At 49.7% G+C, this 20,092-nt stretch overlaps 1 protein-coding gene across 1 annotated transcript in view; it reads right to left on the bottom strand.

Annotated features, from left to right (window-relative positions):
• Positions 1–19,006, bottom strand: part of ly75 (lymphocyte antigen 75) — a 228,516-nt gene extending 209,510 nt beyond the window's left edge. Inside the window, exons 1-2 of the mRNA XM_072474567.1 lie at positions 18,749–19,006; positions 15,262–15,639 (exon numbers count right to left, since the gene is read on the bottom strand). Of these exons, the coding sequence (XP_072330668.1) occupies positions 15,262–15,639; positions 18,749–18,845 (475 nt within the window). The 5' untranslated portion in view covers positions 18,846–19,006. The remainder of the gene's footprint in view (positions 1–15,261; positions 15,640–18,748) is intronic.
• Positions 19,007–20,092: the final 1,086 nt, after the last annotated feature.

The following is a 20,092-nucleotide window of genomic DNA, read 5'->3' as shown; positions in this document are numbered from 1 at the left end:
GACCCTTGAGAAGGTTAAGTTCGAACTGAGGGGAAGCTCGGAGGGGTTCTACAAGTCATGGGCACTATTTATTATGCATTTTCAAGAACTGGATAACATCGAACATTAGTTGGGGTGGGTGGGGAGGGGGGGGTGGGGGGTGGGGGGGAGGGGGGCTGTGTAGATTAAGGGTGACTACGGGTAATCCCCGATTCCTTTTTGTCATTTGTTTATGTAAACACTTTCTCAACGTTCCCGGCCAGTAGTAGTACAACAGGTTCGGGAGACCCAAACCCCCTGCCTGCCTTCCCCTCTGTAGCAGCACCTTTCTCACTCTGGCCACCTTCCCTCCCCATATGAATGAGGTAATCCTTCCCTCAATCTCCCAGAAAAAAGACTTTGGCTGGAAAATCGGCAGGCATTGAAAAATAAACAGGAATCGCAGCAACACATTCATTTTAACCGCCTGTACCCGACCCGCCAGTGACAGAGAAAGGCCGTCCCACCTTGCCAGATCGGCTTTCACTCTCCCCACCAAACTAGTGATGTTGTACCTGCGAAGCCTCCCCCACTCCCGGGCAACCTGAACCCCCAGATACCTAAAATTAGCTGATGTTTGGGGGTTGGTGGGCGGATGGGATCGTTGTCATTATGGGGATGGACATATCTTGCTGATTATTGTTTATTGTTGATGGGTGTAAATGTGGGAGAACACGTGAAAAAGGAGGAGAATAAAAGTATTTTTTTTTAAAAAGAGGGTCAGTGGTCGGATTCACCCGGCGGTGGCAGCCGTTCAGCACCTTTCTCGGGGAAAATTAAAATGTCAGCAGATGCAGTATTCTGGGGGAAAAACGGTTGCCACCACCTGGAGAACCCCTGCACAGACCCTCTCAAGGCAAACTTTATCTTCTCCAACCTGAGAAACCCCGCCATGTCACTGACCCAAGCCTCTACGCTTGGGGGCTTCGCGTCCCTCCACATTAACAAGAGCCTTCTCCGGGCTACCAAGGAGGCATAGGCCAGGACTCCGGCCTCTTTCAACTCCTGCACTCCTGGCTCATCAGATACCCCAAATATCGCTATCCCCCAGCTCGATTTTACCCGAGTATCTAAGACCTTGGACATAGCCTTTGCAAAGCCTTTCCAAAACTCCGCAAGCGCCGGGCATGCCCAGAACATATGGGCGTGGTTCGCTGGGCTCCCCGAACACCTCACACATCTGTCCTCCACCCCAAAAAAGTTACTCATCCTTGTCCCTGTCATACGCACCCTGTGTACCACTTTCCACTGGATCAGGCTGAGCCTGGCGCAAGATGAGGAAGAATTGATCCTGCCCAGGGCGTCAGCCCACAGGCTCTCATCCAGCTCCTCACCCAGCTCCTCCTCCCACTTGCCCTTCAGCTCCTCCACTGTGGCCTCCTCCGCCTCCTGCAGCTCCTGGTAAATCGCTGAGACTTTACCCTCTCCGACCCACACGCCCAAAATCACCCTGTCCTGTATCCTCCAGGCAGGCAGCAGCGGGAATTCCCCTACCTGCCTCCTCACTAACACCCAAACCTACATATACCTAGAGGCATTTCCTGGGGGTAACCCAAACTTCTCCTCCAGCGTCCTCAGACTGGCAAAAGTCCCGTCGATGAATAAATCCCCCACCCTTCTAATTCCCGCCCGGTGCCAGCTTAGGAACCCACCATCTATCCTGCCCGGTGCAAACCTATGGTTGTTCCGTATCGGGGACCAGACTGAGGCCCCCACCTCCCCCCTGTGCCATCGCCATTGCCCCCAAATCCTCAGTGTCGCGCCACCACCGGGCTCGTGATATACCGCGTCGGCGGAAGCGGCAACGGTGCCGTCACCAGTGCCCCCAAGCTAGTACCTACACAGGACGCCGCCTCTAGTCTTTTCCACGCTGCCCCCTCTCCCTCCATTACCCATTTCCGAATCATCGACGCATTTGCTGCCCAGTAGTAGCTGCACAGATTCGGCAGCGCCATCCCCCCCCGACTGCATTCCAAGAACAGTCTATTAATCCTCAGGGTCTTATTTGCCCACACAAATCTCATAATACTCTTGCTCACCTGCTTGAAAAAGGCCTTAGGGATGAGAATAGGCAGGCACTGAAACAAGAACCTAGGGAGGACTGTCATCTTAATGGACTGCACCCTGCCCGCCAGTGAGAGTGGCAGCATGTCCCACCTCCTGAAGTCCTCCTCCATCTGGTCCACCAACCGCGCCAGATTGAGCTTATGCAAGACTCCCCAACTCTTGGCCACCTGAATACCCAAATTCCGAAAACTCCTCTCCATCATCTTAAGCGGCAGCTCCTCCAACCTGTTTTCCTGGCCTCATGCATGCACCACAAAGAGCTCGCACTTCCCAACATTGAGCTTGTATCCCAAGAAGTCTCCAAACTCCCTAAGGGTCTGCATGACCTCCCCCATCCCCTCCACCGGATCTGCGATGTACAGAAGCAGGTCATCTGCGTATAGTGAGACACGGTGCTCCTCCCCCCCGGACCAAACCCCTCCAGTTTCTGGAATCCCTCAGCGCCATGGCCAGCGGCTCAATCGCCAGGGCAAACAGCAGGGGGGACAGGGGGCACACCCCTGTCTCGTCCCACTGAACAACCTGAAGTACTCTGACCTCAGCCGGTTCATCAATACACTCGCCACCGGGGCCCTGTGCAACAATTTAACCCACCCTGTGAACCCCTCCCCGAACCCAAACCTGCCAAGCACTTCCCACAGGTACTCCCACTCCACCCGGTCAAATGCCTTTTCCGCGTCCATTTCCACCACCACTTCTGCCTCCCCCCCGCTCCGAGGGCATCATAATCACATTCAGGAGCCTCCGCACATTTGCATTCAGCTGCCTGCCCTTCACAAACCCCGTCTGATCCTCATGTATCACTACCGGGACACAATCCTCAATGCTAGTGGCCAGGACCTTCACCAACAACTTGGCATCCACATTGAGGAGTGAAATCGGCCTACACGAGCCACACTGCAGTGGGTCTTTGTCCCGCTTGAGGATAAGCGAGATCAGAGCCTGCAACATTGTCGGGGGAAGAATTCCTTTCTCTTTCGCCTCGTTAAAGGTTCTCAAAAGCAACGGGCCCAACAGTTCCGAGAACGTCCTGTAAAACACAACCGGGAACCCGTCCGATCCCGGGGCTTTGCCCGCCTGCATGCTCCCCAACCACTTAACCAGCTCCTCCATCCTGATCGGGGCCCCCAAACTTTCTACCTGTCCCTCCTCCACCCTCGGAAACCTCAATTGGTCCAAGAACTGCCGCATCCCATCCCCCCCCCTCCGGGGGTTCTGACTTGTACAAGTTCCCATAGAAGTCCCTAAAGACCTCATTTATTTTGGCTGGATTCCGCACCGTGTTCCCCCCCCCCTCCCCGTCCCTGATTCCGCCAATTTCCCTAGCCGCCTCCTTCCTTCGCAGCTGATGCACCAGCATCCGACTCGCCTTCTCCCCATACTCACACACTGCTCCCTGTACCCTCCTCAACTGGACCTCAGATTTCCCCGTAGTCAGCAAGTCAAACTCCGTTTGGAGGCTCCGGCGCTCCTTCAGCAGCCCCTCCTCGGGGGATTCCGCGTATCTCCTATCCACCCTCAGTATCTCCCCCACCAATGTCTCCCGCTCCATCCTCTCCCTCTTTTCTCTTTGAGCCCTGATTGAAATTAGCTCCCCTCTGACCACCGCCTTCAGCACCTCCCAGACCACACTCACCAGCACCTCCCCTTTGTCATAGGCCTCCATATACCTTCAAATGCACCCCCGGACCCGCCCACGGACCTCCTCACCCGCCAACAATCCCACGTCCATGAGACACAGCGGGCGCTGGCCCCTCTCTTCCCCCAACTCCAGCTCCGCCCAATGCGGGGCGTGATCCGAAATCGCAATGGCCGAATACTCCGTCCCCTCCACTCTCGGGAACAGCACCCTGCTCACCACGAAAAAATATATCAGTGAGTAGGCCTTGTGCACGTGGGAGAAGAAGGAGAACTCCCTCGCCCTTGGCCTAGCAAACTTCCACGGATCCACTCCCCCCATCTGATCCATAAACCCCCTCAGGACCTTGGCCGCAGCCGGCCTCTTACCCAACCTCGACCTAGACCGATCTAGTGCCGGGTCCAGTACCGTGTTAAAGTCCCCCCCTCATTATCAGATTCCCTGACTCCAGGGGCGTCATTCTCCGACCCCCCGACGGGTATGAGGCGAGTGCTGGTTCATTTTTTTGTGGTCGATAAGACGTTATTGGCGGGGTTGGTCAACTCTGGGTACTCGCCGATCGTGGTTTCAGACCATGCGTCACATTGGGTGGACTTTTAAGTGGATCGGGTGGGTGGAGGGCAGTGCCCACAGTGGAGGCTGGACGTAGGGTTGTTAGCGGATGAGGAGGTATGTGAGCGGCTTTGGACTGCCATTCAGGGATGTGTGGAACCAAATGATACAGATGAGGTCTCGGCTGCCACGCTGTGGGAGGCACTCAAGGCAGTGATTTGGACGGAGTTCATATCGATCTGGGTGCATAGGGAGAAGGAGGAGCGAGCAGAGATGACAAGGCTGGTGGATGAGATTCGCCGGGTGGACAGGAGGAAGTCAGTGGCCCCGGAGGCAGGATTGTTGAAGAGAGGCAGAATCTTCAGATGGCGGGGCAACAAACGCCATTTCCGCCAGCTGGCGGGGTGGAAATCCCTCCGGCGCCGGCCTAGCCCCTCAATGTTGGGGCTCGGCCCCCAAAGATGCGGAGCATTCCGCACCTTTGGGCCGGCGCGATGCCCATCTGATTGGCACCGTTTTTGGCGCCAGTCGGCGGACATCGCGCCGTTGGGGGAGAATTTCGCCCCATATTTCAACCCTGAAACTACTCTGAGCACCAATTCCAAGAACAAATTGAAATGTTCACTAGCCAACACAAAATTGCATTGCATTCAATGAGGATATGTTAATAATAATAATCTTTTATTGTCACAAGTAGGCTTACATTGTAATGACGTTACTGTTAAAAGCCCTTAGTCGCCACATTTTGGCGCCTGTTCGGGTACACAGAGGGAGAATTCAGAATGTCCAATTCACCTAACAAGCACGTCTTTCGGGACTTGTGGGAGGAAACTGGAGTACCCAGAGGAAACCCACGCAGACACGGGGAGAACGTGCAGACTCCGCACTGACAGTGATCCAAGCCAGGAATCGAACCTAGGACCCTGGCGCTCTGAAGCCACAGTGCTAACCACTGTGCTACTATGCTGCCCGCCGTAATTAAATCAAGGTTTCCACTTCTGGTGGCGGCCATGGTGTGAGTGGTCGCACATTTGGCAGCTCCCACTCGAGGCTGTTTTTTTGGACCTTTTCCCTGTTTGTAGGGTGGATCATTTGCGGACAAACGGTGTAGGGGTGACTGAAGCAAAGTTTGACTGCACTGGTGGGGCTGGTGGATGGATCCACGGACCAGAAGTGGCTCGAGAAGAAGGGAGCAGTTGGAGCAAGTGAATCTTCGTGTGCCACGGGTCAAGATGGCGGAGGATAAAGGGTCTGTCCTGCCTGCCCAATGGTTGACGGAGCAACTGGTGGACTTTTTTAAATGGAAAGTTTAGCCGGCAGAGGAGGAAGGTCCAGGAGAACCTAGCCAAGGCGGTGGAACCGTTAAAAAGCGGGAATTGACCATGTGGAGCAGTGGCTTGAGCCCCAGGGCCAGGCTATTCGGAAAGTGGAGGAGGCGGTGGGGGAGCACGAGGAGCAGCTTGCCTCGTGGGCGGCTGAAATAGGAATGATGCGGGAGACTCAGATGCGGTTAAAGGAGAAGGTGGAGGACCTGGAGAACTGCTTTTGGAGACAGAATCGTGTGGATGCCTGACGGCATTGAGGGAGCGGATGCTGGCACGTATGGAGCCAAGATGTTGGAAAGGTTGATGGAGGAGGGGGCCTTTGACCGGCCCCTGGAGGTCGACCGAGTGCACAGGGCGCTGATGAGGAACCTGCAGGCAAATGAGCCACCGAGTGCGATGGTGGTGCATCTTCACCGGTTCCTGGACAAGGAGAAGATACTGAGATGGGTGAGGCAGACGAGGAGATGAATCTGGGAGGGGAGCGAGCTTCGGGTGTACCAGGACCTGGTGAAGCGGAGTGCCGGGTTTAATCAGGTAAAGGCTGCCCTATTTAAAAAAGGCGTGAAGTTGGTGGCACTTGGCACAGTGGTTAGCACTGAGACTACGGCGCTGAGGACCCGGGTTCGAATCCCAGCTCTGTCCTTGTGGAGTTTGCATATTTTCCCTTGTTTGTGTGGGTTTCACCTCCACAACCCAAAGGTGTGCAGGTTAGGTGGAATAATTGCCACTTCACGCAAATTAGCAGCAGTGCTAACCACCGTGCCAGTGCTGCCCTGAAGGGGTATGGTTGATCGGCAGGGGAGGGGGGGGGGAGGGAGGGGGGGGGGGGGGGGGGGGTGCCCGCCCTCTGACCAGGTTGGTCACATTGAACATGAGGGGTCTGAATGGGTCAGCTAAATGGTTGCGTGTTTTCACGCACCCGAGGAGCTTGAAGGCGGACATCGCCTTTTAACAAGAACACATTTGAAGATTGGGGATCAGACAAGGCTAAGGAAAGGGTGGGTATGGCAAGCCTTCCATTCGGGATTAGATATGAAGATGCGAGGGCTGGCGGTGATGGTAAATAAATGGGTGGCGTTTGAGGTGGGGAATATAGTAGCAGATTTGGGGGTGGAAGGTTGGTGATGGCGAGTGGGAAGCTGGAGGGGATGACAGTGGTCCTGCTAAATGTTTATGCCCCGAATTGGGACGATGTGGAGTTCATGAGGCGAGTGCTGGTTCATTTTTTTGTGGTCGATAAGACGTTATTGGCGGGGTTGGTCAACTCTGGGTACTCGCCGATCGTGGTTTCAGACCATGCGTCACATTGGGTGGACTTTTAAGTGGATCGGGTGGGTGGAGGGCAGTGCCCACAGTGGAGGCTGGACGTAGGGTTGTTAGCGGATGAGGAGGTATGTGAGCGGCTTTGGACTGCCATTCAGGGATGTGTGGAACCAAATGATACAGATGAGGTCTCGGCTGCCACGCTGTGGGAGGCACTCAAGGCAGTGATTTGGACGGAGTTCATATCGATCTGGGTGCACAGGGAGAAGGAGGAGCGAGCAGAGATGACAAGGCTGGTGGATGAGATTCGACGGGTGGACAGGAGGTAGTCAGTGGCCCCGGAGGCAGGATTGTTGAAGAGAGGCAGAAGCTTCAGATGGAGTTCGGGCTGGTGTCACGGGGAAGGCAGTAGGGCAGTTGCGGAGGGTCAGGAAGGCAGTGTCTGAGGGGAGAAGGCTAGTAGGATGCTGGCCCACCAACACAGGAAGCTGGAGATGGCGAGAGAGATTGGATGGGTGAAGGATGGTAGGGGTGGAATGGAATTGGACCCGGTGGGGGTAAACGGGGCATTTGAGGAGTTTTATAGGAGGCATTATAAATCAGAGCCCCCGGCTTTGGGAGGAGGGGGAGTGGGGCTGGACAGGTTGAGGTTCCCCAAGGTGCAGGAGGATCTTGTACAGGCACCCATTGGACTGGTGGAGGTGGAGAGAACGGGGCCGATGCAGGCAGGGAAGACCCCGGGCTCAGATGGTTTTCCGGTAGAATTTTATAAAATGTTTTTGGGTGACCTAGTGCCCCTGCTGGTAAGTGCATTCATTGAGGGAGGGAGAAGGGGGCAGCTCCCCCCCCCACCCCCACACGTTATCGCAGGCCTCAATATCTTTGAGGGATAAGGATCTGAAGCAGTGAGGGTCCTACCACCCGATATCGCTGCTGAATGTAGATGCTAAGTTATTGGCAAAGATCCTGGCCTGGCAGATTGAGGACTGTGTGCAGGGGGTGATAGGGGAAGACCAGGTGGGGTTTGTAAAGGGGAGGTAACTGTCGTCTAACGTTAGGCATCTGTTGAACGTTATAATGATGCCCTCGGAGGGACAGAATGTGGAGGTGGCGGTCCCTATGGATGAGGAGAAGGCCTTTGATTGGGTAGAATGGGAAAATTTGCGGGAGGTACTGGGGCGGTTTGGGTTCGGGCAGGGGTTTGTTGGCTGGATCTGGTGTTTGTATCAGACGGCAGCAGCGTGCATAAGGATGATCCGGGCAAGTTCGGGGTATTTGAGGCTGTATCGTAGAATGAGGCTGGGATGCCCACAATCCCCATTGCTCTTTGCCTTGGTGATAGAGCCACGGCAATGGCGCTTGGAATGTCAAAGGATTGGAAAGGGATAGCGTGGGGAGTGGGGGGGGGGGGGGGGGGGGGGCGTGGAGCATAGTTTCACTCTTTGCGGACGATCTGTTGCTCTACATATCGGCCCCATTGGAAAGTATTGGGGGGATCATGGACACTTTGGTGGAAATCGGCCGGTTCTCTGGGTATAAAGTAAACATGGGGAAGAGTGAGTTCTTTGCAATCTGGGCTAGGGGGCAGGAGAGGAGGTTGGGCAAGCTGCCGTTTAAGGTGGTAGGCTAAGTTTCAGGTATCTAAGAATCCAGGTGGTGCGGGGGTGGGAGCAATTACATAAATTGAATTTGGCACGGTTAGTGGAGCAAATGAAAGGGGATTTTAAGAGGTGGGAAGTGCTCCCGTTGTCATTGGCGGGGTGGGTGCAGTCCGTTAAAATGACGGTATTCCCGAGGTTTTTATTTGTGTTCCTGAACCTTCCAATTTTTATTTCAAAGTCCTTCTTTCGGAAGATCAATACATTGATCTTGGGGTTTGTGTGGGTGGGGAAATCCCCTCGGGTGAAGACGGTGCTGTTGGAGCGGGGACATGGGGGGTGGGGAGCTGGCCTTGCCAAACTTAATGAACTATTACTGGGCAGCATATATAGCCATGGTAAGGAAGTGGGTAGTGGGAAAGGGGTCGGTATGGGAGCGGATGGAGGCAGCCTCATGTATGGGCACCAGCTTGGGAGCAATGTTGACAGATCCTCTGCCGTTCTTGCCGGCCAGGTACTCCACAACTCTGGTAGTGGTGGCAGCTCAGAGTCTGTGGGGACAGTAGCGGCAGCACCCGAGGCTGGAGGGGCCCTCGGTTTGGGCTCCGATTTGCAGGAATCACAGGTTTGTTCTGGGGGGGCTGGACGCGGGGTTCCAGGGGTTTCGGTGGGCAGGGATCGAGCGGTTTGGAGACCTGTTTGTCGGGGCTGCTTTTCGAGTTGAGAGGGGTTGTTAGAGGAGTATGAGCTGCCCAGTGGGACTACATTCCAGTACCCACATGTCTGGGACTCTGTGAGGAAACAGGTGATGTCCTTTCCTGACCTGCTGCCCCCGGGGTTGTAGGAGAAAGTGGTGTTGAAAGCCGGGGTTGGTAAGGGCAGGGTGTCGGAGATTTACAAATAATTAATGGACTGGGAGGGTGCCCCAATAGGAGAAATTAATCGGAAGTGGGAGGAAGAGCAGGGAAGGGTCCTGGCTGCTGGGTTATTGGAGGAGGCTCTGAGAAGGGTGAATGCATCCTCTTTATGCGCTAGGCTTAGCCTCATTCAATTTAATGTAGCCCACAGGGCAAACATGACGGTGGCCAGAATGAGCCTTTGCCTCTTTGGTAGCCCGGAGACATATCTTGTTGAGATGGAGGGACTCGGGGCCGCCAAACCCGGGGGTATGGGTGAGGGACCTCACGGAATTCCTTTGGTTGGAAAAAATCATGTTCGCCTTGAGAGAGTCTGTGGAGGGGTTTGCCCAGAAATGGAAACTGTTTATAGATTTATTCCAGGATAGTTAAGTCAGCAGGGGGAGGGGAACTTTGGGGTTAAGAAGGGAGGCAGAGTGGGGGTGTTGGTTATTTATTGTTCTGTTTTTGGTTGTGTTTGAGATATATACACACACACACATTTTAATAAAAACATTTTTTTTTAAATCAAGGTTTCATCCCACTTTCTGGAATTGTAATAGACTAGGAATGAAAAGTTCCTCTGGTCCCTTTGATCTCGCTCTTCTAGCTTACAGCATCAATATAGCATTTTAATGACCCAGACTCTGCTGGAGCAGGGTATCTCATTGTGCCCAGTTTATTAGATATTTCTCTCCTCATCCTGCAGTTCACAAAAGCTGTGGGTGTTTCAAAGCGCTGGATCTTTGAGCTGCTAATGGCACAGCGAGATTAACAATGAATCTCAGAAATTGGTGAATCATGGGATCGACAACATATCTTCTTATCAAGAACAGAGGAATAACAGAAGGAGAAATTTGAATTAAGAATCAAATTAGATACAAAAGAGAGGGAACAAAATATTAGATTAAGAGTATTTTTATATTAAGAGTCTTTTAAAACATAACCTCCAGTAACTGCTGATAAATTGCTCTTACTGTTCCATTTATGTGCCAGCGAAGTTGAGTATCATTGCAGGAGTACAAATCTCATAATTAAATTTATAAAAATACCAGCCCTCGCTTTCTGCAGTAAACCTAATTTGTTTCAACAGCACATATGCAGCAATTTCCAGTAACTCAGGGCAGAGTGACAGTGAATTCCTGCTTTAGAGAGGCTAACAGTGGGATGGTACAAATCATTCAGCAATTGGTGGAGATTTACAGCTCTCAAGGCATATTTTCCTTGCCACAAATTGCTTGGTTATTACACACTATTATTTGCCCAATAAATTTTGGGCCAATAAATTCAGTTCAAGGTTCGCAGTCTGTGCAACTTAAACTGCTCAATATTAAACTGACAATTTGAGATTTATCAACAGTTGCTGGGACTTCACCTTTGATGAGGTAATCTGATTGGGGCAGTTTTTCACCCCCAAAGCTAAAAGTTCCAACCAATGTGTTATGATTTTCTGCATATTGAAATTCTAAATGGTAGGTACATGGAAGTTCATATATAGGCCAAATGAGACTCTATTATGTTTGTAAATTTATCTGGAAAATGGGAGGTCCTGTGGCACAGTGGGGAGAATTCCTGCCTCTGAGCAAGAAGCTGTGGGTTCAAGTTCCATTCTATTTGATGGCCAAAGAAGGTGCATTCATACTTTTGGTCCTCAACCTGTAAATTCTTCTAACCTCCAATGGCAGGCAGCAAATGTTGTGTTATGCTTCTTCATGTAGCATAAGCGGCTTACTTGATGTATACTCTGACAGAGGAAGGTTCAGACTTGGAGATAGGTTTAACACACATTTATTGAACAGTTAACAATTCTCCTACTTGAGTTCGACTCTCCTGCTAATCTTGCTATAGTAACTCAGTCTAACTAACCAGTCTGCTCTAAGCCATGCGGTGGGTGTGATGCTTCCTGAGCTGCCTCTGTACTTCTCTCTGAGTGTTGCCTGTGGAAAGAGAAAGAACATGGGCGTCATTCTCCGACCCCCCGCCGGGTCGGAGAATGGCCGTTGGCCGCCGTGAATCCCGCCCCCGCCCCCGCCGAAGTCTCCGCTCCCGGAGATTGGGCGGGGGCGGGAATCCAGCCGCGCCGGTTGGCGGGACCCCCCGCTGGATTCTCCGGCCCGGATGGGCCGAAGTCCCGCCCAGGAATTGCCTGTCCCGCCGACGTAAATCAAACCTGGTATTTACCGGCGGGACCAGGCAGCGTGGGCGGGCTCCGGGGTCCTGGGGGGGGGCGCGGGGCGATCTGACCCCGGGGGGTGCCCCCACGGTGGCCTGGCCCGCGATCGGGGCCCACCGATCCGCGGGCGGGCCTGTGCCGTGGGGGCACTCTTTCCCTTCCGCCTCCGCTACGGCCTCCACCATGGCGGAGGCGGAAGAGACTCTCCCCACTGCGCATGCGCGGGAAACTTTCGGCGGCCGCTGACGCTCCCGCGCATGCGCGGGGAAACTGACAGCGGCCGCTGACGCTCCCGCGCATGCGCCGCATTTCCGCGCCAGCTGGCGGGGCAACAAACGCCATTTCCGCCAGCTGGCGGGGCGGAAATCCCTCCGGCGTCGGCCTAGCCCCTCAATCTTGGGGCTAGGCCGCCAAAGATGCGGAGACTTCCGCACCTTTTTGCCGGCGCGATGCCCGTCTGATTTGCGCCGGCTTTGGCGCCAGTCGGCGGGCATCCCGCCGTTGGGGGAGAATTTCGCCCCATGTGTGCCATGTACTTTTATATGGGTTGCCCCCTTGTAGTAGTGTCACTTTTGGGTGTCTTGACTGCCCATTGGTCGTGTCCTATTCTATGTGTTCATTAGCTGTATGTCTGCATGTCGTGACATCTCCAGTGCTCCCTCTAGTGTTTACTTAGTCTTAGCGTATTTACATTAACCCCTTGTGTGCATATCACCACAGCAAGAGCAGGATAGATTCCTATTCTGCCAGTGATGAAGAGAACGCTGAAGTTGTTATCATCACTATTCACAGCTCTGGACTGCAACATTCATGTGAAGGTGGAGGAAATAGTTAAATTCTAAATTTTCAAAATATTGTGTCTGCAGGAAAGTATAGTGTGTGAAAACATCAGTTTTACAGAACCCAGAGTGCAGATGTGACAATGTAACAAAGTGAGTACAGCCAGTAAGTCAGGTGCCAATGGGAGTGATGGTAAAGAACACTTGTCAGAAGTCACAATTCAAAACTTGTAAACAAATAGGGAGCAAAGAGGGGGGCGGTATCAAACTGCACAGGTATGAAGTTACTGGCCCACGTGTTGCCTGCTGTCTTTGCCTTTGTTAAATACAATAAGAGATCCTGCAGAAACCTACTGAACGAACAGCACAGATGACATACTTTCTAAGCTGAGGTACAACAGCTGGGGGGGGGGGGGGGGGGGGGGCTCACCAACTTGCAAGCCAAATTATCTTTTTTACTACTTGTGATCTAAAAACCATGCATGATGTTGTTTCTACCTCTCTGATAGAGAAAGAGATGTTTAGCATTTAAAAGTTAACTTAATCAAGATTGCAACATTTCTGCTCCTTTCCAGTCCTTGAAACAAAGTGCCCTGAACTAACATAAGACCATAAGACATAGGAGCGGAAGTAAGGCCATTCGGCCCATTGAGTCCACTCCGCCATTCAATCATGGCTGATTTCAACTCCATTTACCCGCTCTCTCTCCATAGCCCTTAATTCCTCAAGAAATCAAGAATTTATCAACTTCTGTCTTAAAGACACTCAACGTCCCGGCCTCCACCACCCTCTGTGGCAATTAATTCCACAGACCCACCACTCTCTGGCTGAAGAAATTTCTCCTCATCTCTGTTCTAAAGTGACTCCCTTTTATTCTAAGGCTGTGCCCCCGGGTCCTAGTCTCCCCTGCTAATGGAAACAACTTCCCTACATCCACCCTATCTAAGCCATTCATTATCTTGTACGTTTCTATTAGATCTCCCCTCAACCTCCTAAACTCCAATGAATATAATCCCAGGATCCTCAGACGTTCATCGTATGTTAGGCCTACCATTCCTGGGATCATCCGTGTGAATCTCCGCTGGACCCGCTCCAGTGCCAGTATGTCCTTCCTGAGGTGTGGGGCCCAAAATTGCTCACAGTATTCTAAATGGGGCCTAACTAATGCTTTATAAAGCTTCAGAAGTACATCCCTGCTTTTATATTCCAAGCCTCTTGAGATGAATGACAACATTGCATTTGCTTTCTTAATTACGGACTCAACCTGCAAGTTTACCTTTAGAGAATCCTGGACTAGGACTCCCAAGTCCCTTTGCACTTCAGCATGATGAATTTTGTCACCGTTTAGAAAATAGTCCATGCCTCTATTCTTTTTTCCAAAGTGCAAGACCTCGCACTTGCCCACGTTGAATTTCATCAGCCATTTCTTGGACCACTCTCCTAAACTGTCTAAATCTTTCTGCAGCCTCCCCACCTCCTCCATACTACCTGCCCCTCCACCTATCTTTGTATAATCGGCAAACTTAGCCAGAATGCCCCCAGTCCCGTCATCTAGATCGTTAATATATAAAGAGAACAGCTGTGGCCCCAACACTGAACCCTGCGGAATACCACTCGTCACCGGTTGCCATTCCGAAAAAGAACCTTTTATCCCAACTCTCTGCCTTCTGCCTGACAGCCAATCGTCAATCCATGTTAGTACCTTGCCTCGAATACCATGGGCCCTTATTTTACTCAGCAGTCTCCCGTGAGGCACCTTATCAAAGGCCTTTTGGAAGTCAAGATAGAAAGTCCCATAAAGTCCCATAAAGTTCAGAACAGGTTAAAGTCTGCCAGTAAGGATGGGCAAGTAGAGTTCTCCATTTAGCAGAAGAATTCAAAAGGGCATCCCTCAGGTGAACAAAGAAATCAACAATTTGTTTTCTGTTAGCCTCCTGAGATGCACACATCACTAATGAATGAGAGCAGGAAACCTGCTCCCAAGGCTTTGATATTTGTGTCTATTAAAGCTTCCATTATGGTAATTTGGCACCTGAGGCATCCCTGTAATGCAAATCAACCAACACCTTCACTATCAACAGCAACTAACGTCTACTCATGTTTGGCTTTAGCACCAATGCAAAACCTCAGGCCCACTAGCACCACTCATGTCTACCATGCATGATGCATGTGAACTTCCAACACAATGGGATGAGTACAGGCCAGCTATTTAATTGCTGTCATAAACAGACTTTCACCTGATAATCAAAAAACTCATGATCAGATTTGAATCAATTCAATGCACACATGTGCTTTAACATCATTCCTATTGCTGCTGAATAACTCTGAAATATAGCCAAGATGAGTCCCCAAGTTTTCTCCTGCAAACAACCTTGCCCTTGATATTTATTCATTAGCAAGGGCATCAGCACAATTTCTGAACTTAAAACTGAAGTAAACATGGGGCAGCAGGATGGCGCAGTGGTTAGTACTGCTGCCTCATGGCGCCAAGGACCCGGGTCACTGTCCGTGTGGAGTTTGCACATTCTCCCTGTGTCTGCGTGGGTATCATCCCCACAACCCAAAGATGTGCAGAATAGGTGGATTGGTCATGCTAAATTGCCCCTTAATTTGTCAATTTAAAAAAAAATTGAAGTAAAATCTCCCTCTCAAATTTCACCTTCCTTTTAGGGAAGTCCCTAGACGCGTGACAATATTCCAATGCCTTAATTCAACCACTTCCTTGTTAAATACATCAATGCATTTTTATTTTACAACATTTAAAAAACAAGTCAAATGTTCAACAACTTCAACAAAAACTCGAGTTAAAATATTTTCCAAATATGATGAATTCAAAACTTGTATGAAGAAATGTAAAGCCATGTTTAATGTTCAATGTTAGCAAAGCACTCATTCAATACATTACAACAACTACATTAATATTTATAGTGTATACCAAATATGTTACTTACTACGAAATGGTTGCTCGCAAACATCATGGCCATCATCATTTTGTTTCCATGCATCATTTGCATCAATACTCACTGATGGAGAACCATTTTTGACAGTCAGTTTATTGGAGGAGGCGCCATACAGTGTGCTATCTTTGCAGCGCCACCACAAAGTTGTAACTTCTGCATCACACTCAAACATTTTCAATGGTTGTTCCTTGTTGTAAGCATCAAGGCCAAGACATTTTTTACTGCCAATATTGAACAGCCGATGCTCAGACACCCACTTCCATTCCTGAAGCTGTTCTTGCAGATTGCAACCTTCCATAGTCATTCCAGAAGAAGCTACTTGCAAGCATTGTTTTGTATCTTGATGCTGGATGGCAAATGTGCCATTGCCTAAGGGATGAGATAATGGACAAAAGATATGTGAGAAACTCAGTTATTTAAACACTTTCAAAGAGGAAGCTCACCTCATACGTGAGGAACAAGGACACAAATAAATACACAGCACGGTAGCACAATGGTTAGCACTGTTGCTTCACGTACCAGAGGCCTGGATTTGATTCCCGGCTTGGGTCACGTGCAGAGTCTGCACGTTCTCCTCATGTCTGCGTGAGTTTCCTCCGGGTGCTCCGGTTTCCTCCCACAGTCCAAAGACGTGCAGGTTAGGTGGATTGGATTAGAGGGATAGGGTGGAGGTATAGGCTTAAGTAGGGTGCTCTTTCCAAGGGCCGGTGCAAACTCAATGGGCTGAATGGCCTCCTTCTGCATTGTAAATTCGATGATTTTACAAAAGTCTAACTGACCAAGGCACAAGCTTCCAAACTGACATCATAAGATCAAATTTCAAATACATGTTTTTCAATGGCAGTAGTGTACACTTTGGTACAGTGAGTTAAGATTGATGGATAGCACACTATAAAAATTGTATAACGGGAATGGAGGAATGAACCAAGTATTCCATTGCTGACCACTGGGTTATGCAACTGGGTGATTGACATCTGGTCATGAAAATGATTTATTATTCTTCCCTCAACTCCAGAATTAATGCCTAGAATTGGGCGGTACGGTGGTTAAGCACTGCCGCCTCACAGCGCCAGGGGCCTGGATTCGAATCAGACCTTGGGTGACTGTGTGGAGTTTGTACATTCTTCCCGTGTCTGCGTGAGTTTCCTCCGGGTGCTCCGGTTTCCTCCCATGGTCCAAAGATGTGCAGGTTAGGTAGATTGGCTGTGCTAAATTGCCCCTAGGTGGGATTGCGGGGATAGAGTGGGTCTGTGTAGGGTGTTCTTTCAGAGGGTCGGTGTAGACTCGATGGGCTGAATGGCCTCCTTCTGCACTGGAGGGATTCTATGATTTTATGAATTATAAGCATGCAGGACACTATTTTACTTCCCTTTAGGCTAGATGACACACCTCACTCTTAAAAATCCTCTCAGTGATTCTGAAACACTAATTTCAATAGTTTACATGGTTGAGTCGTGCGTGCAGTATCAATATGATTGCGCAAAAGAAAAACTACTAGACATTCAAATAACATAAAATACAAAATAAAATGCTGCCAAGCGGTATGAAGGGTCTGCATTTAAGTGATTTCCCATCAGCATACAGCGTGAAAAATAGATTCAGATAAATTATCTGAATCAGTAAATTTCATACCATGTTGTTATACAATGTTTAATTCAAAAGGATTTACAAATGTGACTGTTGTGCTAAATAGAAAATTCATTGGAAAGTAACTTAATTGGCAGGTAAAGAATAAAATAGCAACCATAGTGTCCAGGAAGGTACAGCAGATTGCAGTACTGGATTATTAATACAGTGCCCACGTACAAATAATTTATATAATTAGACGAAAACTAAAACTAAATGACAGAATTACTTTAAGCCAATGTAGGAAGCACTGACAAAATTAATTTTCCTAACACATCACAAAGCAAGTTCATAGCAGACAATATCCATATGCAACAGGACTTGGGCAACATTCAGGATTGGACTGTTTAAGTGGCAAGTAACATTCATGCCACACATGTCCCAGGCAATGACCATTGACCAGACAGTGAATTGGACCAGTCAGATAAATACAGTAGCTACAGGAGCAGGTCAGAGACTGAGAATTCTGTAGTGAGTAATCACCTACTGACTCCCCAAAGCCTGTCCACCTTCCACAAGGCACAAGTCAGGAGTGTGCTGGAATATACTCCATTTGCCTGCCTGAGTGAGTGAAACTCCGACACTCAAGTTGTTCAACACCATCCAGGACAAAGTAGCCCACATGATTGGCACCCCATCCATTACCTTCAACACTCACTCCTCCACCACCAATGCACAGTGGCAGCAAGATCCACTGCAGCAACTGACCAAGGATTCTTCAGCAGCACCTTCTAAACCTGAGACCTCCACTGCCCAGAAGGTCGAGGGCAGCAGCTGCATAGGAACACCGCCACTTCCAAGTTCCTCTCCAAGTCATACACCATCTTGACTTGTAACTATCATCAGCATTCCTTCACTGTCATTGTGTCAAAATTCTGGAACTCCCTTCCTAACAGTAAGCATTCCTACGCTACATGGACTGCAGAAAAAAAGTGCGAAGGTACGCTTAAAGAAAAACAGAGCAATCAGGGATGGGTACTAAATGCTGACCTAGCCAGCAACACCCACAGCCCATGAACAAATAAAAAGCAAAATCTAGATCTCATTCAATCAAGACAGGAAAATGGCAACCGTGGTGAATGAAATGCATTGGTAATGATTTAAATGGAAATAGGTCATTCCTCCCCACTGCTCCCCAAACAGACATGATTCTATTTGATTTGATTAATTAAATGGGAGGTTTCTGGAATTCCGTGCTTTCAGCCAGCGGCTTAACTGAACCACAGGACACCTGTAACTGGAATGTGTCAGTTGGCATTGGACAGGTTCTCTGGTGGGAAATGCTAAATGCCAATGCATCATGAGAGAGAGACATGGTTGAGATCCAATGGAATCTGCATAACCCCAGCAACGTTTATGACAAGCAATTATGAGGCGGATTGGAGTTTCGACCCACTCAGCTATGTGCGAGCAAGTGGGCTGTACATCCTGAAAGCGATGGGTGGGAAAGAGGGTAAATAAGATGTTCAAAATCAAGCTGCTCTGTCACCAACGGACTTCAAAGTAAATATACAGAAGCGGTCTCTGCGGAAGGCCAGTCTTTAGCTAGAACACCAGAGATTACCAGTCCGCCCCGACCACAACACAAGTAACACACAGGTGACTTCCTTCTTCCCCAGTGATAGTTGGATCTGAGCCAGCGACTGACCAGCCTTACTCGAGAAAGAATTGTTTCTTTCATTAAAGCCGGGAAACAGTAACATCTTATTCGCGATTGTCGAGAATTCGGGGGGAAAACGGCAATGCTGACAAAATATTCAAAATCGACATCGTTATTAAAAATAGGACCCAACACACACGCACATATATAGAACGTACATAGATATTGGCACTGTTCTAAACTCAACCGCACCTGTACTCTGAGAAGCTTTTATTGCCCAGCGCCCAGCGAAGATGTCAAATATGAGGAATAAATAGATGTGAATCTGCCTGCTGCACCACCTCTTCATGTCTGCACCGTCTCTGGCGCTCACACTGCGATGCCGGCAGAATACGGAATAAACCCCCCTCGCTGCTGCTGCTCTCGCTCGACACAAGCCACACCACACTCAGATTGGCGGAAGCGCCAGCAACTTCAATCAGCAATCCCTTATTGGTGGCTCACACTCCGTATAACATTTCAACACTGAACTGAAACAAAAGTGAAAGCTATTACAATCCAGTATTTTTTTGTAAATCAAACGAGCCTGTTTGAACAAATGCATTAACCCCGCCCCCCCCCCCCCCCCCCCAGCAATTAAATGTGATAAGTGACCTAGCTTGGGCGTATCATTTCTTTCGGGTTATTATTTTTTAATGTTCAACTGGTGCGCCAAGTGATTTCCGGGAACGCTCAGGTTCTTGGGCTCTTCGGAAATAAACCGATATGCATGTCCTGCCTGCTCACATCTACATGACGAGAGTAGATTTTAAATGCTTGAGAAATTAAGTAGGTTCATGGGGCAAGGGCAGGTGAATTGAAAAACAAAAGCTGACAGAAAGCAAAATATTTCTGACAGAATAGCATTGAGAGATAGTTTTAATAATAATCATCTTTATTAGTGTCACAAGTAGGCTGACATTAACACTGCGATGAAGTTACTGTGAAAATCCCCTCGTCGCCACACTCTGTCCTGTTCGGGTAGTAAACTGTGATCAAGAGCTTGGGACAAATTGGGAAGAACAGACTGGAAACGTTTACTCTCCATAGACGCTGCCAGACCTGCTGAGTTTATCCAACATTTTCTGTTTTTATTTCAGATTTCCAGCATCTGCAGCATTTTGCTTTTATTTGAGTGTTTAATTCACTGCTATTCCCCTCCCAGGAATGCCTTCCTCAAAGAAGTTACTGCCTCTTCTCGCCGATGGGATTTCCCCCTCAACACCAACCTGGTGATCCCCTCCAGTCATTACTAACCTGTGACCTGAAAATCCAGAAACAAACAATGCTAGGCCTCACTTGGGAGGCCATAGAGGTGGCAGCCACGGCCTCCCCAGCCACGCTACAGTTTATAGAGCTGATGATCTTTGATTGACCAACAGCACTGGGCAAGGTGGGAATTCTGCTCCCCGTGACCCCGGAAAGGCACAACACTGTCCAGTTAAGAGTCTGCATGCTTCATTTGGTGAACCTCCCTGTAAGAGATAAATAAGGGCTCTTGCCAGGTCTCTAGCTGGTGAACAAGACTACCATTGGCTCTGGTAAATACTACCCAAA

The sequence above is a fragment of the Scyliorhinus torazame genome, chromosome 2 (assembly GCF_047496885.1).
Source record: "Scyliorhinus torazame isolate Kashiwa2021f chromosome 2, sScyTor2.1, whole genome shotgun sequence".
Taxonomy (NCBI): domain Eukaryota; kingdom Metazoa; phylum Chordata; class Chondrichthyes; order Carcharhiniformes; family Scyliorhinidae; genus Scyliorhinus; species Scyliorhinus torazame.
The sequence above is the reverse complement of the archived record's forward strand: the minus strand, read 5'-3'. Positions and strand labels throughout refer to the sequence as shown.